The sequence below is a fragment of the Rhinoraja longicauda genome, chromosome 13 (assembly GCF_053455715.1).
Source record: "Rhinoraja longicauda isolate Sanriku21f chromosome 13, sRhiLon1.1, whole genome shotgun sequence".
Taxonomy (NCBI): Eukaryota; Metazoa; Chordata; class Chondrichthyes; order Rajiformes; family Arhynchobatidae; genus Rhinoraja; species Rhinoraja longicauda.
The window spans coordinates 52,875,014-52,900,589 of NC_135965.1; the positions used below are offsets into that span (position 1 = coordinate 52,875,014).

The 25,576-nt window shown below is 46.6% G+C and overlaps 1 protein-coding gene across 3 annotated transcripts in view; it reads left to right on the forward strand.

Annotated features, from left to right (window-relative positions):
* LOC144599722 (uncharacterized) overlaps nucleotides 1-25,576 on the forward strand; it is a 74,633-nt gene that overhangs the window by 2,494 nt on the left and 46,563 nt on the right. For all 3 annotated transcript variants that reach the window (XM_078410980.1, XM_078410981.1, XM_078410982.1), the window contains exons 2-3: nucleotides 12,517-12,591; nucleotides 23,870-23,919. In XM_078410980.1, coding sequence (XP_078267106.1) covers nucleotides 12,517-12,591; nucleotides 23,870-23,919 — 125 coding nt within the window. The remainder of the gene's footprint in view (nucleotides 1-12,516; nucleotides 12,592-23,869; nucleotides 23,920-25,576) is intronic.

Consider the following 25,576-nt stretch of genomic DNA (forward strand, 5'->3'; position numbering starts at 1 on the left):
AAAATATCCACTGACTTGTGGCCTCCACAGCCGTCTGTGGCAGAGAATTTCACAGATTCACCACCCTCTGACGGACAAAATTCCTCCTTATCTCCTCCTAAAAGGTACATCCTTTAATTCTGAGGCTGTGCCCTCTGGTCCTAGACTCTCCCACTAGTGGAAACATCCTCTCCACATCCACTCTATCCAGGCCGCTCGCTATTCGGTAAAGGCAATCCAGTATTCTCAATCTCCCGCTCCCTCCCACAGCCCTTCAGATACTCATTCGGTTCCCTCTTGGCCTCCACAGATGTGCCTTTCCAGGCTGCTTTCCCCTCCATTGTTGAGTCTGATGAAGAGTCAGAGAGTTGTGAATTTGTGGAATTCTCTGCCACAGAGGGCAGTGGAGGCCAATTCATTGGATGAATTTAAGAGAGAGTTAGATAGAGCTCTGGGGGCGAGTGGAATCAAGGGATATGGGGAGAAGGCAGGCACAGGTTACTGATTGTGGATGATCTGCCATGAATGGCGGTGCGTACAGGCTCAAAGGGTCGAATGGCCTCCTCCTGCACCTATTTTCTATGTTTCTATGTTTCTATCTCCATTCTGTCCACGCAATGAAGTGTCTTCATCCCTGGAATAATTTCTGTGGATCACTCCATGCCTTCTCCAGAGTCCTTAAGTGTGGTACATAGAGGCCACTAGTCACCTTGTGGCACCAGTTGACCACAATGGATCTACAGCCCACTTCTGGGCACTGCAAGTGGTCATTAAGGACGGCACGGTGGTAGAGTTGCTGCCTCACAGCGCCGGAGACCCGGGTTCGATCCTGACTACGGGCGCTGTCTGTACGGAGTTTGTGCGTTCTCCCCGTGACCGCGTGGGGCTTTCTCTGAGATCTTCGGTTTCCTCCCACACTCTAAAGACGTGCAGGTGTGTGGATAAATTGGCTTGGAACCTGTGTAAATTGTCCCTAGTGTGTGTAGGATAGTGTTAATGTGCGGGGATCGCTGGTCGGCGCGGACTCGGTGGGCTCTGAACTAAACCCGCTGTGTTCCTCCAGCACCTAGTGTTGATGCCTGATGGAATTGCCTTCATGGTTAAGGGAAAGCCTTCAACTGGATGTGGAGAGGATGTTTCCATTGGTGGGAGAGTCTGGAACTAGAGGTGACAGCCTCAGAATTAAAGGACGTTTTTTTTGGAGGGAGATGAGGAGAAATTTCTTTAGTCAGAGGGTGGTGAATCTGTGGAATTCTTTGCCACAGAAGGTTGTAGAGGTCAAGTCAGTGGATATATTTAAGGCAGAGATCGATAGATCCTTGATTAGTACGGGTGTCAGGGGATATGGGGAGATGGCAGAAGAATGGGGTTAGGAGGGAGAGATAGATCAGCCATGGTTGAATGGCAGAGTAGATGGGCCGAATGGCCTAATTCTACTCCTTTTCTTTATGACCTTAGTGATCTTATGATAACAACTAGACACAAAGTACTGGAATAATTCAGCGGGCCAGGCTGGAGGCAATATTTGCCTTTAGAGATACAGCATGGAAACAGGCCCTTCGGCCCACTGCGGCTGTGCCGGCCAGCAATCACCCTGTACACTAGTTCTATCCTGCACACTAGGGATGATTTCCAATAGCCAGTTAACCAACAAACCTCCACATCTATGGAATGTGGGAGGATCCCAGAGAAAACCCCCAGGGAGAATGTACAAACTCCAATTTAATCTACAATTGGAGAGGGAGAAGGGAAAATCAGAAGTGTCATTATTGCAGTTGAGCAAGGGGGACGATGGAGGCATGAGAGTGGAACTGGCCAGAGTTGACTGGAAAGAGACCCCAGCAGGAATGACAGTGGAACAACAATGGCAGGTATTTCTGGGAATAATACAGAAGGTGCAGGATCAGTTCATTCCAAAGAGGACGAAAGATTGTAATGGGAGTAAGAGGCGACCGTGGCTGACAAAGGAAATCAAGGACAGTATAAAAATAAAGGAGAAGAAGTATAACATAGCAAAGTTGAGCAGGAAGCCAGAGGATTGGAAAACCTTTAAAGAGCAACAGAAGATAACTAGAAAGGCAATATGGGGAGTAAAGATGAGGTACGAAGGTAAGCTAGCCAAGAATATAAACGATAGGAAAAGCTTCTTTAGGTATGTGAAGCGGAAAAAAATAGTTAAGACAAGTGTGGGTCCCTTGAAGACAGAAACATGTGAATTTATTATGGGGAACAGGGAAATGGCAGACGAGTTGAACAGGTGAAGGGATTAAAAGTAACATTAGCAAATTTGCAGATGACGCAAAGCTGGGCAGCAATGTGAACTGTGAGGAAGATGCTATGAGACTACAGGGTGACTTGGACAGGTTGTGTGAGTGGGCGGATGCATGGCAGATGCAGTTTAATGTAGATAAATGTGAGGTTATCAAGAGGCAAGAGTGTTTTATTGTCGTGTGGCCCAGATAAAACAATGAGATTCTTACTTGCTGCAGCACAACAGAACATGTAAACACAGTACACTACAGACAATGTGATAAACGAGACTGGAAAAAAAAGTTCAGTGCGTTCAGTATATATACACATACTCACTTTGGTGGCAAGAACAGGAAGGCAGATTATTATCTGAATGGTGTCAAGTTAGGAAAAGGGGACGTACAACGAGATCTGGGTGTCCTAGTGCATCAGTCACTGGAAGTAAACATGCAGGTACAGCAGGCAGTGAAGAAAGCCAATGGAATGTTGGCCTTCACAACACGAGGAGTTGAGTATAGGAGCAAATAAGTCCTCCTGCTGTTATACAGGGGCCTGGTGAGACCACACCTGGAGTACTGTGTGCAGTTTTGGTCTCCAAATTTGAGGAAGGATATTCTTGCTATTGAGGGCGTGCAGCGTAGGTTTACTAGGTTAATTCCCGGGATGGCGGGACTGTCATATGTTGAAATAATGGAGCGACTGGGCTTGTATACACTGGAATTTAGAAGGATGAGAGGGGATCTTATTGAAACATGTAAGATTATTAAGGGATTGGACACACTAGAGGCAGGAAACATGTTCCCGATGTTGGGGGAGTCCAGAACCAGGGGCCACAGTTTAAGAATAAGGGGTAGGCCATTTAGAACGGAGATGAGGAAAAGCTTTTTCGCTCAGAGTTGTGAATCTGTGGAATTCTCTGCCTCAGAAGGCCAATTCTCTGGATGCATTCAAGAGAGAGCTAGATAGAGCTCTTAAGGATAGCGGAGTCAGTGGGTATGGGGAGAAGGCAGGAACGGGGTACTGATTGAGAATGATCAGCCATGATCACATTGAATGGTGGTGCTGGCTCGAAGGGCCGAATGGCCTACTCCTGCAGCTATTGTCTATAACTCCATCCAAGTAGTGTTTCAGTTTACCTAAGGTTACAGAATGCAGTTCACTGCCTACAGTATAACTTTGTGTTAGTCTTCACTGGTAGATGTACCACACAAACCCCCTTCATGCCCTGTGCTAACCCCATGGCATTGACAGATTTTTGAGCCCTGATATTTTTGCCTGTGCTTATAAATACCAACAAAGCAATAATTAAGCGGATATTGGATTATACTTACAAATATTTCTATCCGGTGGAAAATTGTTTGGAATTTAATTATAAAGATAGTTTTCAGCAACTTAACCACTTAAATCTCTTTGTTTTTTGTTTAAGAATTGCTTCAGGTTTTTAAAATATGTGTGGGTCAAACTTGATCGAAGAACCATTGCTTGTCTATCTGTCCGATTTGGCAAATGGTCTTAGTTTCGTTTTAACGATTTTTCAGTGTTTGCCTTAACGATCAAAACATTGTTCCCGTTTTACCCTTATTTTGGATATTAACCCATTCTTTTGTCGAGTTATTTTAAAAAATAGCTTGTTTAATGCAGCATTACTGCAAATAATTAAATGGACCATGTTATGTAGAGATTCTGCCTGACCCGCTGAATTAGAGTCATATGGTGTAGAAACAGGCCCATCGGCCCAACTTGTTCACAGTGACCACCATGCCCCTTCTACACTAGTTCCACCTGCCTGCGTTTGGCCCATGCCCTTCTACACCTGTCCTATCCATGTAGTTACACCATGGGTGTAGTTATCCATGTGGTCCTCCTGATTAAGTTTTATCTCTGTATGCTTCATTGTCGCCTTCCTCCAGCCAATAATGATCTATTCTACATTTTCCTTGAACTTCGTCCTTTTTGATGTCTCGCCTTCATGCCTCACACTTCCATGTCTCTGTCTTCCCCCTCTCCCCTGACTCTCAGTCTGAAGAAGGGTCTCGACCCGAAACGCCACCCATTCCTTCGATCCAGAGATGCTGCCTGTCCTGTCCCGCTGAGTTACTCTGGCAATTTTGTGTCTATCTTTAGCTACTTCAGTACTTTGTCTCTGTTTCTGCAATAAAACAGCATCTGCAGTTTTCCTCGTATCTCCTGAATATGTTTAGGTCGGGTATTTGTCAATTAAAGCCATCCTCTCACATGGGAAATCTTTCTGTCTGATAAATGACCTGTTAATAAATGTGTGGCAGTGAAATCCTGTTAGCACAAGTTCTACAAACAATTACCATGCCATCAAAAAACTGCTCTGAAAGACTCATTCAGATAGACAAGTAGATATTGGAGGTTGGCTTAAACTGTTGGTATTACAATCTAGTTATTTTTGTTCTGGAGGCACTGGAGTGACGGTGTTATTGAGACTGATGTCTTTAGGATGCTAGATATTTATTGGATGCAAAGATTGATGGTGCAGATTGATTAAGAATCTACTTCAGCAACTTGACTTAAATAAATCATGTTTTGGTAATGCCTGTGTGGAATGTACAGAGACTAATCTATCCAGTGGGATTAAGCCAAATCCTTGTAATATCTTTCCCAAAGGTTATTTAACTGGGAATGTTTGACCTGCTGCATTGAAGTCTAGATTCAATGTGAATTGTGAAATGACAACTTCCTGAGCTCCATAAAGACTATCCATAATCTGGAGTAACTCAGCGGGTCAGACAGCATCTCCGGAGAAAAGGAATAGGTGACGTTTCGGGTCGAGACCCTTCTTCCGACTGAGAATTAGGGGAAAGGGAAACGAGAGATATAGATGGTGATATAGAGAGATATAGATGGTGATATAGAGAGATATAGATGGTGATATAGAGAGATATAGATGGTGATATAGAGAGATATAGATGGTGATATAGAGAGATATAGATGGTGATATAGAGAGATATAGATGGTGATATAGAGAGATATAGATGGTGATATAGAGAGATATAGATGGTGATATAGAGAGATATAGATGGTGATATAGAGAGATATAGATGGTGATATAGAGAGATATAGATGGTGATATAGAGAGATATAGATGGTGATATAGAGAGATATAGATGGTGATATAGAGAGATATAGATGGTGATATAGAGAGATATAGATGGTGATATAGAGAGATATAGATGGTGATATAGAGAGATATAGATGGTGATATAGAGAGATATAGATGGTGATATAGAGAGATATAGATGGTGATATAGAGAGATATAGATGGTGATATAGAGAGATATAGATGGTGATATAGAGAGATATAGATGGTGATATAGAGAGATATAGATGGTGATATAGAGAGATATAGATGGTGATATAGAGAGATATAGATGGTGATATAGAGAGATATAGATGGTGATATAGAGAGATATAGATGGTGATATAGAGAGATATAGATGGTGATATAGAGAGATGTGGAACAAATGGATGAAAGATGTGCAAAAAAAGTAAGGATGAGAAAGGAAATCAAGAGAGAGCTAGATAGAGCTCTTAAGGATAGCGGAGTCAGGGGGTATGGGGAGAAGGCAGGAACGGGGTACTGATTGAGAATGATCAGCCATGATCACATTGAATGGTGGTGCTGGCTCGAAGGGCCGAATGGCCTCCTCCTGCACCTATTGTCTATTGAAATGGGCCATTATTAGCTGTGGGCTAGGTGAAAATGAGTTACAGACAATGAGACTCAACACGACTTTAGAACTAGTACAAGGACCAGGGTGGGTGGGGGACGGATGGAAAGAGCGGGCATGCAAGGGTTACTTGAAGTTGGAGAAATCAATATTCATACCGCTGGGGTGTAAGGTGCCCAAGCAAAATATGAGGTGCAGTTCCTCCAATTTGTGTTTAGCCTCACTCTAACAATGGAGGAGGCCCAGGACAGAAGTAACTTCAGAGTTTATGAGGGTTGATCTTATAGAGGTGTATAAAATCATGTGTGGAATGGATCAGGTTAAATGTCTTTTACCCAGGTTAGGTGAGTCAAGAACCAGAGGACATAGATTTAAGGTGGGAGGGGAAAGATTTAATAGGAACCCGAGGGGTAACTTTTTCACAGATGGTGAGTATATGGAATGAGCTGCCAGTTAAGGCAGGTACTGGAACAGCATTTCAAAGACACCTGGACAGGTACATGGATGGGAGAGGTTTAGAAGGACATGGGCCAAATGCAAGCAAATTGGACACTTGGACAGGTACATGGATAGGAAAGATAGGTTATGGGGAAGTAGGCAAGAGAATGAGATTGAGAGGAAAAGATAGGTCAGCCATACTTGAATGGTGGAGTAGCTTCCATGGGCCAAATGGCCTCATTCTGCTCCTATGACTTAAGTGGACTTATGAAAGGGGTTAGAGGGATATGGGCCAAAAGCTGACAAATAGGGCGAGATGAGATGATGCATCTTGGTCGGCATGGATGAGTTGGGCCGAAGGGCCGTTCTCCATTATGTATGACTGTATGATTTGAGATTGTACATGAAAGAAATTACTGTGCTCTAAATATCATTGCGCATTTCTGGAAATGTTTTTAATTGACTAAGCATGTGAAGTGTGGACAACAATGTCCCTTTGTCATTGTGGCAATCAAAAAGAATAGTCGTCATTGTCATTTGCTGGAAGTGTGATAAACCTTCTCAAGTCATCCTTACCCTTCAATTAATAGACAACATCTAACTCCAGATTCAATAAAAATGTCAATCCTATCCCTCAAATTGAGTCCATCAAATGCATTAAGAAATAGCTGAATTATTTGTGCTTAGATTTTAGATTCTATTACTAACTCCTTGAAAGGAGTTAGATGCAATTTTTTCACGAATCCCCCTGATAGTTCGGAACTTAGATCTAACTGCGTGCGTGTTTAACACGTCAAGATGGACACAAAATGCAGGAGTGAGTAACTCAGCGGGTCAGGCAGCATCTCTGGAGAGAAGGAATGGAGCCGAGACCCTTCTTCAGATGGCATGGTGGCTCAGCGGTGGAGTTGCTGCCTTGCAGTGCCAAAGACTCTGGTTCCATCCTGACTGCAGGTGTTGTCCGTACGGAGTTTGTACGTTCTCCCCGTGACCTGCGTGGGTTTTATCCGGTTTCCTCCCACACTCCAAAGACGCACAGGTTCGTAGGCTAATTGGCTTGGGTCAAATTGTAAGTAGTCCCTTGTGTCAAGTCAATTTTATCTGTCACATACACATACACGATGTGCAGTGAAATGATAGTGGCAATGCCTGCGGATTGTGCTAAACTACAAAACAGAATAGAATTGTTGTTTTTTTTTAAACACAAAAAATAAATTAATACAGTAAATTAAATGAGTCCCTGGTGATATGAGAGTTAACAGTCCTGATGGCCTGTGGGAAGAAACTCCGTCTCATCCTCTCCATTTTCACAGCGTGACAGCGGAGGCGTTTGCCTGATCGTAGCATCTGGAACAGTCCGTTACTGGGTGGCAGGGGTCCCCCATAATCTTGCTTGCTCTGGATCTGCACCTCCTGATGTATAGGTCCTGCAGGGGGACGAGTGTAGTTCCCATGGTGCGTTCAGCCGAACGCACTACTCTCCGCAGAGCCATCCTGTCCTGGGCAGAGCTGTTCCCAAACCAGACTGTGATGCTCTCTACAGCCCCAGAGTAGAAGCAATGAAGGATCCTCAGAGACACTCTAAATCTCCTCAACTGTCTGAGGTGGTAAAGGCGCAGCTTTGCCTTACCCACCAGTGCGGCAATGTGTGTTGTCCATGTCAGATACAATACAACACAATCTATCTTTATTGTCATTGTACAGGGGTACAACGAGATTGGGAATGCGCCTCCCATACGATGCAATAAATGAGTTAACTAGTCAGTATTAATTTAAACAACCCAATGAAACAAATTGTAACAGTTTTAAAACAGAATAAAGTGCAAGTAGATCTGTGCCGGTTCACTGTGCGATGTGACCATCCGGCTCAGCAGGACCGGTTCATAGCAGCTATGGCCCTGGGGATGAAGCTGTTCCTGAGTCTGGAGGTGCGGACGTAGAAGGCCTTGTATCGTCTGCCCGATGGTAGAAGTTCCAACAGACTGTTGCAGGGGTGTGAAGAGTCTTTGTGGATGCTGATGGCTTTTCTGAGGCATCGTGTGTTGTAGATGGCCTCCAAGGCTGGTAGCTGTGTTCCGATGGTCCTCTGAGCTCTATGGACTACCCGCTGAAGAGCTCTCCTCTCTGCCTCCGTGCAGCTGAGGTACCACACAGGGATGCCATGTGTTAGGATGCTCTCTATGGTGCAGCAGTAGAATGTCGTCAGCAGCTGTTGGGGTAGACCAGACTTCTTCAGTGTTCTTAGGTAGAACAATCGATGCTGTGCCTTCTTGGATTAGTCAGCATGGATTTACGAAGGGGAAATCATGCTTGACTAATCTTCTGGAATTTTTTGAGGATGTAACTAGGAAAATTGACAGGGGAGAGCCGGTGGATGTGGTGTACCTCGACTTTCAGAAAGCCTTCGACAAGGTTCCATATAGGAGATTAGTGGGCAAAATTAGAGCACATGGTATTGGAGGTAGGGTACTGACATGGATAGAAAATTGGTTGACAGACAGAAAGCAAAGAGTGGGGATAAATGGGTCCCTTTCAGAATGGCAGGCAGTAACTAGTGGGGTACCGCAAGGCTCGGTGCTGGGACTGCAGCTATTTACAATATACATTAATGACTTGGATGAAGGGATTAAAAGTACCATTAGCAAATTTGCAGATGATACAAAGCTGGGTGGTAGTGTGAACTGTGAGGAAGATGCTATGAGGTTGCAGGGTGACTTGGACAGGTTGTGTGAGCGGGCGGATACATGGCAGATGCAGTTTAATGTGGATAAGTGTGAGGTTATCCACTTTGGTGGTAAGAATAGGAAGGCAGAGTATTATCTGAATGGTGTCAAGTTAGGAAAAGGGGACGTACAACGAGATCTGGGTGTCCTAGTGCATCAGTCACTGGAAGTAAACATGCAGGTACAGCAGGCAGTGAAGAAAGCCAATGGAATGTTGGCCTTCATAACAAGAGGAGTTGAGTATAGGAGCAAAGAGGTCCTTCTGCAGTTGTACAGGGCCCTAGTGAGACCGCACCTGGAGTATTGTGTGCAGTTTTGGTCTCCAAATTTGAGAAAGAATATTCTTGCTATTGAGGGCGTGCAGCGTAGGTTTACTAGGTTAATTCCCGGAATGGCGGGACTGTCATATGTTGAAAGATTGGAGCGACTAGGCTTGCATACACTGGAATTTAGAAGGATGAGAGGAGATCTTATCGAAACGTATAAGATTATTAAGGGGTTGGACACGTTAGAGGCAGGAAACATGTTCCCAATGTTGGGGGAGTCCAGAACAAGGGGCCACAGTTTAAGAATAAGGGGTAGGCCATTTAGAACTGAGATGAGGAAAAACTTTTTCAGTCAGAGAGTTGTGAATCTGTGGAATTCTCTGCCTCAGAGGGCAGTGGAGGCCAATTCTCTGAATGCATTCAAGAGAGCTAGATAGAGCTCTTAAGGATAGCGGAGTCAGGGGGTATGGGGAGAAGGCAGGAACGGGGTACTGATTGAGAATGATCAGCCATGATCACATTGAATGGTGGTGCTGGCTCGAAGGGCCGAATGGCCTCCTGCACCTATTGTCTATTGTCTTCTTGACCAGTGGTGTTATTGGACCATGTTCGGTCCTCCGAAATGTGAGTGCCCAGAAACTTGAAGCTGGACACTCTCTCCACACTGTCCCCGTTGATAAAGATCGGGGCGTATTCCCTGTTGTGTGACCTACGGAAGTTGATGATTAGCTCCTTGGTCTTGGTGGTATTTAGGGACAGGTTGTTATCAGAGCACCAGTCCGCCAGGTTCTGCACCTCCGCTCTGTATTTTGTTTCTTCACCGTTGGTGATCAGCCCGATCACCGTTGTGTTGTCTGCAAACTTGACAATGGTGTTGGTGTCGAATGCAGGAACACAGTCGTGTGTGAAGAGGGAGTAGAGCATAGGGCTCAGAACAGCCCTGTGGTGTGCCGGTACTCAGGGTGATAGTGGAGGACAGGTGCGGGCCCATTCTCACTGCCTGCGGTCGCTCCAGCAGGAGGTCCAGGATCCAGTCACATAACGACGAGCTGAGGCCTAGCTGGTGGAGTTTGGTGATGAGCTTGGTGGGGATGACTGTGTTGAAGGCAGAGCTAGAGTCAATGAATTGCATCCTCACGTACGTGCCCTGTCTCTCCAGGTGAGTCAGGACATTGTGAAGAGCCAGAGAGATGGCGTCCTCTGTGGATCTGTTTGCCCTGCATGCAAATTGATGTGGGTCCAGTGAGTCAGGGATGCTGGATTTGATGTGTGAGAGGATCAGCCTTTCAAAGCACTTCATGACTATCGGAGTTAGGGCAACCGGACGGTAGTCGTTCAGGTTGGTGATCTTGGCTTTTTTCGGCACCGGCACTATGGTAGCCGACTTCAGGCACTTGGGGACCGTAGCCAGAGATAGTGACAGGTTAAAGATCCTGGTGAATACCTCAGCCAGCTGTTCAGCATAGACCTTAAGTACCCTTCCTTGAACTCCATCGGGGCCTGCAGCCTTGCGTGGGTTGACCCTTGGCAGAGCGCGTTGTACTTCCTGTGTGCTCAGTTGCAAGACCAGTCCCTCCGCCTCGGCTGTGGTTCTTCCACTCAAGGTGGTGTTGCCAGTTTTGAAGCGGGCAAAGAAGGTGTTTAGCTCGTTGGTTAGTGTCATATCGCTGTGGGGGCAGGCAGGGCTGCTCTTGTAGCCAGTGATGTCCCTGACACCCTGCCACATGCTTCTGGTGTCCGTGGTGTTGAAGTGGTCTTCCACCCGTTGCCTGTGGGTGTCTTTGGCCCTTTTAATACCTTTGTTCAGGTTTGATCTGGCAACACTGTATGCTGAAGTGTCACCAGATTTAAAGGCATTGTTGCGTGCCCTCAACAGGTTCTGTACCTCCTTGTTCATCCAGGGTTTCCAGTTGTAGGAGAGCACAGTGGATGTGTACTCCTACAAGTCTACCTCTGAACCACAGGCAGTGATCCTCTGTGATGTGGACTCCCAGGTATTTAAAACTGCTCACCCTATCCACAGTAGACCCATTTATCTCCAGTGGCGAGTACGTCCTCGGATGTTGAGCCCTTCTAAAGTCCACAATCAGTTTTAGTGACATTCAAGAGGAGGCTATTGTCCTGACACCAGAGTGCCAGATCAGCCACCTCCTCCCGGTAGGCCTTCTTATCGTTGTTGGAGATCCGGCCCACCACCACAGTGTCATCAGCAAACTTGATGATGGAGTTTGAGCTGAACCTGGCCCCACAGTCATGTGTGTACAGGGAGTACAGTAGGGGGCTAAGGACGCAACCCTGGGGGGATCCTGTGTTCAGGGTGAGGGGGTTAGAAGTACGTGCAGGATAGTGCCAGTGTGTGGTAAGCCAGGGTGATAGCACAGACTTGATGGGCAGAAGAGCCTGTTTCCACGCTATCTCTAAGCTAAACACAGGGGCTTCTCTGGAGAACATGGATAGGTGATGTTTTGGGTCGAGACCCTTCGTCAGATGTTTCAACAACAGTTCCACTATTTTTTTTGACCAATTCTTCCAATAATTGATCAGAAATATCAAATTTAAACTCTCTTTTTCTTTTCACAGATGCTGCCCAACTTACCTCGCATTTTTCCAGCATGTTTATAGCCTCTTCTGTTCTTTAAATAAATATCTTCTTTTGTGATTTTACATTTCCAAGGAAATCCAATAACATATTTTGTACAAGTTGTACCAGAAATGATTTAAAAAAAATGCTGCTGTTTTCAGTCTCGACCCGAAACGTCACCTAGTCCTTTCCTCCAGAGATGCTGCCTGACCCGCTGAGTTACTCCAGCACTCTGTGAAACGTCACCTATCCATGTCCTCCAGAGATGCTGCCTGACCCGCTGAGTTACTCCAGCACTCTGTGAAACGTCACCTATCCATGTCCTCCAGAGATGCTGCCTGACCCGCTGAGTTACTCCAGCACTCTGTGAAACGTCACCTATCCATGTTCTCCACAGATGCTGCCTGACCCGCTGAGTTACTCCAGCTTTTTGTGTCGATCTTTGCTGTTTTCACCAGTTTATTATAAGAATTCAACCTTTTACTCTTAATCATGTCTGAATAGATCAAAGGGTATTGTACAAATCTAAGGTGAATGCTTAACTATTAACAAGTTAACCATTTGCTCATTATTTCTTCCAGTTGTTTATGAACATAGATCAAGATTAGAAAAATCACTACAGAAAGAAAGGAATGAACATAAAAAGGCAAAAGAAGGTAAAGTTATCATTCAGTCACTTTGCCATTGTATAATTACAATAAGTCATTTTGACTCCATTATCGACAATATTGTGAGCAATTCTGGGCCCCGTATCTGAGGAAGGATGTGCTGGCTCTGGAGAGGGTCCAGAGGAGGTTTACAAGAACGATCCCAGCAATGAGTGGGTTAACCTATGATGAGCGTTTGTCTGCACTGGGCCTGTACTCGCTGGAGTTTAGAAGAATGAGGGGGGGAACCTTATTGAAACGTTCAGAACAGTGAAGAGTGGATGTGGAGAGGATGTTTCCACTGGTGGGAGAGTCTGGGAATAGAGATCATAGCCTCAGAATTAAAGGACGTTCTTTTAGGAAGGAGATGAGGAGACATTTCTTTAGTCAGAGGGTGGTGAATCTGTGGAATTCGTTGCCACAGAAGGACGTGTGGGCAAACTTGGTGGATATATTTAAGGCAGAGATAGATAGATTGTTGATTAGTGCGGGTGTCAGGGGTTACGGGGAGAAGGCAGGAGAATGGGGTTAGGAGGGAGAGATAGATCAGCCGTGATTGAATGGTGGAACAGACTTGATAGGCTGTGTGGCCTAATTCTGCTCGTATCATTTATGACCTTATGAACAACATACTAATAGCACAGAACATCACTGAAAGCAAAGATTTGTTCCACTGGTCCTTCACTTTACGTTTTCACATTCTGCATGTTTGTCCGTGTATTTTTCTACATGCCATGGCACGGTGCAGCGGTAGAGTTGCTGTCTTACAGCGCCAGAGACATGGGTTCGATCCTGACTACGGGCGCTGTCTGTACGGAGTTTGTACGTTCTCCCCGTGACCTGCGTGGGTTTTCTCCGAGATCTTCGGTTTCCTCCCACACTCCAAAGACGTGCAGGTTTGGAGGTTAATTAGCTTGGTAAATGTAAATGATCCCTAGTGTGTGTAGGATAGTGTTAGTGTGCGGGGATCGCTGGTCGGTGCGGACTCGGTGGGCCGAAGGGCCTGTTTCCGCGCTGTATCTCTAAACTGAATCTAAGCAATTATGAATAGTTTCAGCATCCATTTACTTCGAAGTCTTCACATGAAGGCACCACTTTGTAATCAGTGTTGTTGTTAACCGGGGCAATAAAATCACACAAAAGCTCTGGAGTGGCGCGGCAGGTAGAGCTGCTGCCTCACAGCGCCAGAGACACAGGTTCGATCCTGACCTTGGGTGCTGTCTGTGTGGTGTTTGCACGTTCTCTCTGTGATCTCCTGGGTTTCCTTCAGGTGCTCCGGTTCCCTCCCACATCCCAAAGACGTGCGGGTTTGTCGGTCAATCGGCCCTCTGTAAATTGACCTCCAGTGTGCAGGGAGTGGATGGGGAAGTGGGATAACATAGAACTAGTGTGAACGGGTGATGGAGGGCCAGCATGGCCACGGTGGGCCGAAGAGCCTGTTTCCATGCGGTATCTGAACTGCATGGTTCCATGAACATTTGGGGGAATTAGTTTTTGTCCTTGGTGGCGAGCACATCGCCGGTATTTTGTGCTGGCAGAATAGCAAGTAGTGCCGGAACCAAACACAACAAAACCTTCTGAACCCATGGATGATGGCCAGTGAGATCTTGGGTATGTAGAGGTGGAAACATAGTGCTTGGTATCTGGCTGGCTGGGGCAAGCAAACTTGCGAAGATTTGATTTCCTTTGGCCACCATTTGCTGTTGTAAACGCCCCTCACCTGTATCAACCTTTCACCTGTGCGGCTTTGTCCTGCCCCTCTTCTCTTCCAGCTTTATCCCCCTCTCCTCCCCCCCCCCCCCTCACCCCAACCACTCATACACAGTGTGAAGAAGGGTCCCCACCCTAAACGTTGCCCACCCGTGGTCTCCATAGACGCTGCCTGACCCCTGGAGTTACTCCAGCACTTTGTGTATTTAAAAAAAAAGTATTAACTTTGACCTGTTCTGCAACAGTTTAGTTTAGAGTTACAGCACGGAAACAGGCCCTTCGGCCCACCGAGTCCGCACCGACCCGTGATCCCCGCACACTAGTGTTAACCTACACATTAGGGACAATTTACAATCTTTACCAAAGCCAATTAACTTACAAACCTGTGTGGGAGGAAACTGTAGCACCCGGGGAAAACCCACGCAGGTCACGGGGAGAACGTGCAAACTCCGCACAGACAGTGACCTTAGTCGGGATCGAACCCGGGCAGCAACTCTCCTGCTGTACCACCGGGCCACCACTAAGTTGCTATCGCTGGGCCACTAGGTGTTCCCAATGTTGGGGGAGTCCAGAACCAGGGGTCACAGTTTAAGAATAAGGGGTAGGCCGTTTAGAACTGAGATGAGGAAAAACCTTTTCACCCAGAGAGTTGTGAATCTGTGGAATTCTCTGCCTCAGAAGGCAGTGGAGGCCAATTCTCTGAATGCATTCAAGAGAGAGCTAGATAGAGCTCTTAAGGATAGCGGAGTCAGGGGGTATGGGGAGAAGGCAGGAACGCCTTGGACACGTTAGAGGCAGGAAACATGTTCCCAATGTTGGGGGAGTCCATTAGCAAATTTGCCGATGATACAAAGCTAGGTGGCAGTGTGAACTGTGAGGAAGATGCTATGAGGTTGCAGGGTGACTTGGACAGGTTGTGTGAGTGGGCGGATGCATGGCAGATGCAGTTTAATGTAGATAAGTGTGAGGTAATCCACTTTGGTGGTAAGAATAGGAAGGCAGATTATTATCTGAATGGTGTCAAGTTAGGAAAAGGGGACGTACAACGTGATCTGGGTGTCTTAGTGCATCAGTCACTGAAAGGAAGCATGCAGGCAGTGAAGAAAGCCAATGGAATGTTGGCCGTCATAACAAGAGGAGTTGAGTATAGGAGCAAAGAGGTCCTTCTGCAGTTGTACAGGGCCCTAGTGAGACCGCACCTGGAGTACTGTGTGCAGTTTTGGTCTCCAAATTTGAGGAAGGATATTCTTGCTATTGAGGGCGTGCAGCGTAGGTTTACTAGGTTAATTCCCGGAATGGCGGGACTGTCATATGTTGAAAGACTGGAGCGACTAGGTTTGTATACACTGGAATTTAGAAGGATGAGAGGGGATCTTATTGAAACATATAAGATTATTAAGGGGTTGGACACGTTAGAGGCAGGAAACATGTTCCCAATGTTGGGGGAGTCCAGAACCAGGGGCCACAGTTTAAGAATAAGGGGTAGGCCATTTAGAACAGAGATGAGGAAAAACTTTTTTAGTCAGAGAGTTGTGAATCTGTGGAATTCTCTGCCTCAGAGGGCAGTGGAGGCCAATTCTCTGAATACATTCAAGAGAGAGCTAGATAGAGCTCTTAAGGATAGCGGAGTCAGGGGGTATGGGGAGAAGGCAGGAACGGGGTACTGATTGAGAATGATCAGCCATGATCACATTGAATGGCGGTGCTGGCTCGAAGGGCCGAATGGCCTTCTCCTGCACCTATTGTCTATTGTCTATTGTCTATTGAACGGGGTACTGATTGAGAATGATCAGCCATGATCACATTGAATGGTGGTGCTGGATCGAAGGGCCGAATGCACCTATTGTCTGTGTATCTATGTAGATAGTGTTGTTCAACTATTGGCAGTGGTAAAAAAGCAGCAAATATCCCAAGCATTCCATGTAAGTAATTGTTGAGTGAGCTCTATGTTATGGTACTTTATCGGTATGGTACGTGATTTGTCACATGTACCGTGCGAAGTACAATGAAATTCACTTTTGTATACAGTTCAGTGCAAGGATCATTATGCATAAGCACGTATATACATCTCATGTGTAAGTGTCCAAGTGTACAGCAGTCATACACAGCAGTAGAACGGGTGTTAGGAGTGAGGGGAGATGGTAGGAAAATGGGATTAGGAGGTAGAGATCAACCATGATTGAATGATGGAATGGACTCGATGGGCAGAACGGCCTCATTCTACTCCTATAACTTGTACACTGAGGCAGTTTACAGAGTCGCCAGTTTGACGCCATTTTCAAGTTCCAGTTGTTGATCTGACCATGAAGGCCCGTTGCCCTTAACAAAGAAACATAGAAAATAGGTGCAGGAGGAGGCCATTCGGCCCTTTGAGCATGTACGTACCGCCATTCATTGTGATCATGGCTGATCATCCACAATCAGTAACCCGTGCCTGCCTTCTCCCCATACCCCTTGATTCCACTAGCCCCTAGAGCTCTAACTAACTCTCTCCTAAATCCATCCAGTGATTTGGCCTCCACTGCCCTCTGTGGCAGAGAATTCCACACATTCACAAATTCTTCTTCAGGGAGAGAATTGAATACCTTGAAATCTATTCCTTGAAGTCCCTGTGACTTTCAATAAATATCACAGGAAGCAAGCATGAAAATGGAAGCATACCTCAATGTCCAGGTCTGCCCTCTGTAAATTAACATCACATTTTTGTTTTGCTTACATTTTCCATGAACAAACTTTATTTTTCCGCACATAGGTTTTGTGGCTTGCTGTCTATATTTTATTTGGCCCCTAAGATATGATTTTTCATTTGGTGAGAGAGAGGACAACCAATTGCAAGAGAATTTATTTTAAGAATGTTTGCCCGCCCTGCTGTGTACACATTCAATATGTGTGGACGGTGAATTTGCCCCTTGTGTGCTTTGACCATCGCCATGCTGTGGGAGTGCAAGGCCGGTTCACCAGGTTAATTCCCGGGACTGACATATGATGAAAGAATGGATCGACTGGGCTTGTATTCACTGGAATTTAGAAGGATGAGGGGGGATCTTATAGAAACATATAAAATTCTCAAGGGATTGGACAGGCTAGATGCAGGAAAAGTGTTTCCGATGTTGGGGGAGTCCAGAACCAGGGGTCACAGTTTAAGAATAAGGGGTCGGCCATTTATATAGAAACATAGAAACATAGAAAATAGGTGCAGGAGTAGGCCATTCGGCCCTTCGAGCCTGCACCGCCATTCAATATGATCATGGCTGATCATCCAGCTCAGTAACCTATACCTGCCTTCTCTCCATACCCCCTGATCCCTTTAGCAAAAAGGGCCACATCTAACTCCCTCTTAAATATAGCCAATGAACTGGCCTCAACTACCTTCTGTGGCAGAAAATTCCACAGACTCACCACTCTCTGTGTGAAGAAATGTTTTCTCATCTCGGTCCTAAAAGACTTCCCCCTTATCCTTAAGCTGTGACCCCTGGTTCTGGACTCCCCCAACATCGGGAACAATCTTCCTGCATCTAGTCTCTCCAACCACTTAAGAATTTTATATGTTTCTATAAGATCCCCCCTCAGTCTTCTAAATTCCAGCGAGTACAAGCCCAGTCTATCCAGTCTTTCCTCATATGCAAGTCCCGCCATCCCAGGGATTAATCTGGTGAACCTTCTCTGTACTCCCTCTAAGGCAAGAACGTCTTTCCTCAGGTTAGGAGACCAAAACTGCACACAATACTCCAAGTGCGGTCTCACCAAGGCCCTGTACAACTGCAGCAGAACCTCCCTGCTCCTAAACTCAAATCCTCTTGCTATGAATGCCAACATACCATTCGCTTTCTTCAGTGCCTGCTGCACCTGCATGCTTGCTTTCAATGACTGTAAATTATTAGAACAGAGATGAGGAAATACGTTTTCACCCAGAGAGTTGTGAATCTGTGGAATTCTCTGCCACAGAAGGCAGTGGAGGCCAATTCACTGCATGTATTCAAGAGAGAGTTAGATTTAACTCTTAGGGTTAAAGGAATCAAGGGATATGGGGAGAAAGCAGGAGTGGGGTACTGATTTTAGATGATCAGCCATGATCCTATTGAATGACGGTGCTGGCTCGAAGGACCGAATGGCCTCCTCCTGCACCTATTTTGTATGTTTCTATGACTGAATGGCATAGGGGATCTGATGGGCCAAGTGGACTAATTCTGCTCCTATCACATGAGCTTATGAACCCCTACTCTTCATGAATCTATCAATCTGTGCCGTAAAAATACCCAGTGACTTGGCCTTCACAGTCACCTGTGGCAATGAACTGGCAAACGAAGTATCTAATTTAAGGCGTTTTCCAGTGGAAATTCTGAAGATCTTGACATAATTTCAGATTCTAAAAGAATAGTATCTGTGGAATTCTCTGCCTCAGAAGGCAATGGAGGCCAATTCTCTGAATGCATTCAAGAGAGAGCTAGATAGAGCTCTTAAGGATAGCGGAATCAGGGGGTATGGGGAGAAGGCAGGAAGGGGGTACTGATTGAGAATGATCAGCCATGATCACATTGAATGGCGGTGCTGGCTCGAAGGGCCGAATGGCCTGCTCCTGCACCTATTGTCTATTGTCTATAGTACTATGAGGTTTATAAAAAAGATTTTCAATTGTTCATTGAATTGTTCATTTTGACATTTTTTACCAAAAGTCCCCAAGGAAAGAAGACACATTCAACAGACTGTAGGCAGAAGGAACTGCAGAAGCTGGCATCTTGGGCGAGAAAAAGCAAAAGTGCTGGAGTAACTCAGCGGCACTTCTGGAGAACATGGCGAGGCCAAGTTTTGAGTCGGGACCCTTCTTCAGACATTGTGGTGGGGTGGGTGGGTGGGGGGGGGGGGGGGGGGGGGGGGGGGGGAGAAGGCCGGAAGAGAGATTCTAATAGGTTTTGCTGCATTTCAGTTTGTATGTCACAACTCAGTCTGAAGAAGGGTCTCGACCCAAAACGTCACCCATTCCTTCTCTTCAGAGATGCTGCCTGACCCGCTGAGTTACTCCAGCGTTTCGTGTCTACCCTAGACTAATCGAGCCATGCACAGTGCCCAGATACATGGTAAAGGGAATAACGTCTAGCACACGTTTTGAGAGTCGTTTATGATGCTCCTTTTGCAATGACTGTGCTGAAATTGTGGTGCAACATCAAAATAGGAACGATCTTTATATTTCTTCATTCACCACAGAATCGTTAATGGCTGTCCTGTTGAATTTTAATAGGTTTTGCTGTATTTCAGTTGGTATGTCACAACTTGGATTTCTTTGCCACAGAAGGCTGTGGAGGACAAGTGAATTGATATTTTTAAGGCAGAGATAGATAGATTCTCGATTAGTACAGGTGTCAGGGATTATGGAGGGAAGGCAGGAGAATGGGGTTTGGAGGGAGAGATAGAGATAGAGCACTCATGATTGAATGGTGGAGTGGACTAATTCTGCCCCAAGAGGCAGGAAACATGTTCCCAATGTTGGGGGAGTCCAGAACCAGGGGCCACAGTTTAAGAATAAGGGGTCGGCCATTTAGAACGGAGATGAAGAAAAACTTTTTCAGTCAGAGTTGTGAATCTGTGGAATTCTCTGCCTCAGAAGGCAGTGGAGGCCAATTCTCTGAATGCATTCAAGAGAGAGTTAGATAGAGCTCTTAAGGATAGCGGAGTCAGGGGGTATGGGGAGAAGGCAGGAACGGGGTACTGATTGAGAATGATCAGCCATGATCACATTGAATGGCGGTGCTGGCTCGAAGGGCCGAATGGCCTCCTCCTGCACCTGTTGTCTATTGTCTATTATGAACTTCAATTACATTTGTAAACTTGGCTTGCACTCAATATTTCTATTCAGATCCGATGAAACCCTTGGTTAATCAACCAGGTTATGTAATGGGGACACATGGAACTGCAGATGCTGGAATCTTGAGCAAAACACAAAGTGCTGGAGTACTCGGCCGGTCAGGCAGCATCTGCGGAGGGAAATGGAAAGGCAATGGTTAGGGTCTGGATCTTCTGACTGATTGTAGGGGGGGGGAGATGCAGAGAGAGCTGGAAGAGTGGTAGAGTACAGGTCAAAGCCAAGCAAGTGGCTGGAGAAGGGTCTCGAACCAAACATCACCCATTCCTTCTCAATGGAGATGCTGCCTGTCCCACTGAGTTACTCCAGCACTGTGTGTCTACAAGTGATGGGTGGATACAGGGGTCTAAGGTTGTTTAATGTCCGAAGAAGGGCCCTGACCAGAAACATCACCCATCTATCCTTGTTCTCCGGAGATGCTGCCAGACCCCCTGAGTTACTCCAGCATTTTGTGCCTTTTTTTTGTAAACCAGCAGCTGCAGTTCCTTTTGTCTTCTCCCTCTCTCCCTCTCTCCCTCTCTCCCTCTCTCCCTCTCTCCCTCTCTCCCTCTCTCCCTCTCTCCCTCTCTCCCTCCCTCCCTCCCTCCCTCTTTTCCTTTTTAACTAGCCCTTGCAGATCTCTCTTGTGTTGTGACACAAAGCACACACAAACACAAGGTTGCAGTGGTATGGATGTTGTAATTCATCAGTCCCAGAGTATCAGCACACCACAAGCCTTGAACCCTTTTGAAACACTGCGTGATTATCGCTTGGCTGCTGCATGCATTACATTCATTGCCAGCACTCTTCATCTGTTTCCTGCAGAGACTTTGGGACCTCTGCTTCTATTGCAGAAGCCATCCTTCATCTCTTTACTTTAGTTTACAGATACAGCTTGGAAGCAGGCCCTTCGGCCCACCGAGTCCGCACCGCCCAGCGATCCCCGCACACTAACACTGTCCTACACACAATTGGGAACAATTTTACATTTTTGTACCAAACTAATTCACTTACAAATCTGAGAGTCTTTGGAGTGTGGGAGGAAACCGAAGATCTCGGAGAAAACCCACGCAGTTCACGGGGAGAACGTACAAACTCCGTACAGACAGCACATGTAGTCGGGATCGAACCCGGGTCTCTGGCGCTGTAAGGCAGCAACTCTACCGCTCCACCACCACCCCCCCCCCCCCCCCCATGTAGAGTCAATAGTTTCCAAGTCCTTTGGCAATCTGAATGTTGATAGACCCTTGTTAACATTGGCATGGACACAAACTTCATGGCAGCCCCAACCGAGGACTAATCCGCTCAAGTGAGACTTCCGCTGTTACACTCCAACTCCCACTCCCAGTCTGACCTCTCTGTCCTGGGCCTCCTCCATTGTCAGAGTGAGGCCCAGTACAAATTGGAGGAACAGCACCTTGTATTTTGCTTGGGCAGCTTACACCCCAGCGGTATGAACATTGACCCCTCTAACTTCAAATAGCCCTTGCTTTCCCTCTCTCTCCATCCCTCCCCTTCCCAGTTCTCTGACCAGTCTGACTGTCTCCGACTACATTTTATCTCTGTTTGCTTTGTTGTTACCTTCTCCCAACTAACAATGATCTATTCTACATTTTCCTTGATCTCCATCCCCTTGGTCCTTGTTTCACACCTTACACTTCCTCATCTATCTCTCCCCCCCCCCCCCCCCCCCTTCCTTACGTCAGTCTGAAGAAGGGGCTCGACCCGAAACGTCACCCATTCCTTCCCTCCAGAGATGCTGTCTGTTCCAGTGAGTTACACCAGCGTTTGGTGTCTATCTTTGGCTGTCAAATTGGCTGCTTCCTGCCTGGGTCTTTGGGTTCACCTTGTCGCTCTGAAAGCCATTGCCAATTTATTGGTGTCTTTTGTGCCATCCATGAGGGGTGATGTTGGAAGCCCATCAGAGAACCCTCACTGTGCCAACTTCACCATAGACCCTTGCTTCAACAACGTCGGGCAAGAGGTGCAGAAGTGTGAAAACGCACAGCTCCAGATTCAGGGACAGTTTCTTCCCGGCTGTTATCAGGCAACTGAACCGTCCTACCACAACCAGAGAGCAGTGCTGAACTACTATCTACCTCATTGGTGACCCTTGGACTATCCTTGATCGGACTTTGCTGGCTTTACCTTCCACTAAACGTTATTCCCTTATCACGTATCTGTACACAGTAAATGGCTCGATGGTAATCACGTATTGTCTTTCCGCTGACTGGATCGCACGCAACACAAGCCTTTCACTGTACCTCGCTCGGTACATGTGACAACAAACTCCCACGGTCTGCACATAGGGTCTACTTCAAAATACAGGCCCACCACGGATTTCCAGGCAACTGGTGGTCTGGCACCTCCTTTAATCCGGACAAAATTATGGGAGTGCACCCCCCTCTCTCCCCCCCCCCCACATACCCTAGAAGTCCCCCTGAAAATGTGTCCCCTAGGGCGTGTGAGGCGGCCGGTCTCGACATCATCCGCGGCCGATCGGCGGGTGGAACTTGCCCCCTGCGGCCGGGGCTCTGGAACTCCCGCCCGGCTGGAGCCGGCAGATCCGTCCCCATGGCCGACCTCCATGGCCGGTAACTCAGCCCCTCCCCCATGACCACTGTCGCTCTGGCAATACGGATAACAGGGCCAGGTCTGGCCGGAGGTGGCGGACATGTGTGACCACTGACTGATTCCCTGGATGTTCTGATCAGAGGCAAAACGTAACACTGGGAGACGGCCCTTAAAATCCGGGGCCATTTTGATTGTCCATTTCCGATGATATAGGCACTGGGAATTCTCTGCCTCAGAAGGCAGTGGAGGCCAAGTCTCTGAATGCATTCAAGAGAGAGCTAGATAGAGCTCTTAAGGACAGCGGAGTCAGGGGTATTGGGAGAAGGCAGGAACGGGGTACTGATTGAGAATGATCAGCCATGATCACATTGAATGGTGGTGCTGGCTTGAAGGGCCGAATGGCCTCCTCCTGCACCTATTGTCTATTGTCTATTGATAGGAAGGGAAAAAGCACTTTTATTTCCACTGCGTTGCTTGGAGATGACAACCTCCACATATCTTAGTTACTGAATCAGGAGCTTGATGTGGAGCCAAATTTAACATTGATCTTTGCACTGTACTTTTTTCACGGAAACGTAACCAGATCCTTCAGCCCACCGAGCCCGCACCGATCAGCGAACCCTTCACACCAGACTATCCTACACACAGCACTCACTAGGGACAATTTACCAAAGCCAATTCATGTACGAACCCGCACGTCTTACTGGGTACTGATTGAGAATGATCGGCCATGATCACATTGAATGGTGGTGCTGGCTCGAAGGGCCGAATGTCCTCCTCCTGCACCTATTGTCTATTGTCTTTGGAGTGTGGGAGGAAACCGGAGCACCCGGAGAAAACCCACGCAGTTCACGGGGAGAACGTACAAACTCCGTAAGGTGAGTAAATAAGATTTTGGTTTGGTTTAGAGATACAGGACAGGACCAGGCCCACTGAGTCCGTGCCGCCCAGCGATCCACGCACATTAACAATGTCCTGCACCCACCAGGGATGATTTTACATCGTCAGGATCGAACCGGGATCTCTGGCGCTGTAAGGCAGCAACTCTACCGCTGCACCACCGTGCCACACGCTGTTTAATAATCTCTCATTGTTTGGACTTGTAGTTTAAGACGTTTTCATTTTGAACAGTCTAAACATGAACTTTCTTTCTATTTCTGCTTTTAGATTATTTGGTTTATAAGTTAGAAGCACAAGAATCCTTGAACAAAGAAAAGGTGAGTTATCTTTTGCTGATAAATGAAAATGCTTTGCTCTTGAATGCAATTAATGAGACATTTCTCCACACAACTTGGATAGGAAAGGATGGGAGAAACGTGGGCAGGTGGGGCTAGCATAGAAAGGGCATTTGGGCCGGGCCGAAGGGACTGTCTCCATGCTGTATGGCTATAACTTTTATCGTTGCTCTTTTAAATAAGTCTATTGTGGGTATAATTTTAATGCAAACTTGCGTTCAGTTTGAAGAGATCTCAACAAAGTGAAATGACTTGTGTCTTCTTGCCATGCAGTTAGAAGGCATATTAGAACATAGAAAAACATAGCACAAGAACAGCCCTTCAGCCTACAATGTGCTGGTCTAACACGTGATTCATCTCCCTCCATTCCCTGCATGGGGCTTATATTAGGGCTAACGGAATCAAGGGATATGGGGGAAAAAGCAGGAACAGGGCACTGAGTTTGGATGATCAGCCGTGATTGTATTGAATGTTGGTGCTGGCTCGAAGGGCTGAATGGCCTAGTCCTGCACCTACTTTCTATGTTTCTATATCCACATGCCCGTCTAAAGGTTTCTTAAACACCTCTATCGTATCTGCCTCCACCATCACCCATTAGGCACCCACCACCCTCTGGGTTTAATGCAGAATCTTGCTCTGCACATGTCCGTTACACTTTGCACTCTCGTCCTAAGGCCGTGGCCTCTAGTCTTTGACATTTCCACCCATGGGGAAGTTGGTCCTGACTGTCTGGTCCACACCTCCCCATTCCCTGCAAATCCCTGTGTGTACAATAAAGCCTTAAACATCACTATCGTATTTACTCCACCATCACCAATTTTACTTAAATTATGAGCAAATATATTTTCTTTGTTATCCCGACTACGGGTGCTGTCTGTACGGAGTTTGTACGTTCTCCCCGTGACCTGCGTGGGTTTTCTCTGAGATCTTCGGTTTCCTCCCACACTCCAAAGACGTGCAGGTTTGTAGGTTTATATGGCTGGGTAAATGTAAAAATTGTCCCTAGTGTGTGTAGGATAGTGTTAGTGTGCGGGGATCGCTGGGCGGCACGGACCCAGTGGGCCGAAGGACCTGTTTCTGCTCTGTATCTCTAAACTAAACTAGGAAAATAACTGCAGATGCTGGTACATATCGAAGGTATCACAAAAAAGCTGGAGTAACTCAGTGGGTCAGGCAGCATCTCAGGAGAGAGGGAATGGGTGACGTTTCGGGTCGAGACCATTCATTCTCTCCTGAGATGCTGCCTGACCCGCTGAGTTACTCCAGCTTTTTGTGAAACCTTCTAAACTAAACTAAACTTGCAACCGGAGTGGAGGTGGTAAGGGTGCAAAATGATTTCAGAGCACATATAAAAATGATAGATAGGAACAGACCCAGGCTCCCACTAACTTGTCATCTGCAATCGTGTTGCTTTCTGCGTTAGCTCGCATAGACATCACTCACCAGAAGCCCGATAGTTTCCCAGAGAAGAGGCTAGCGGCACACTTGCAGTGCAGTGATAAGAGCAGAATTGGGCCATTCGGCCCATCAAGTCTACTCCGCCATTCAATCGTGGCAGGTCTATCTCCCTCCTAACCCCATTCTCCTGCCTTTTCCCCCCATAACCAAACAACAAAGAGGAAGCTGATTGGACTTTGTT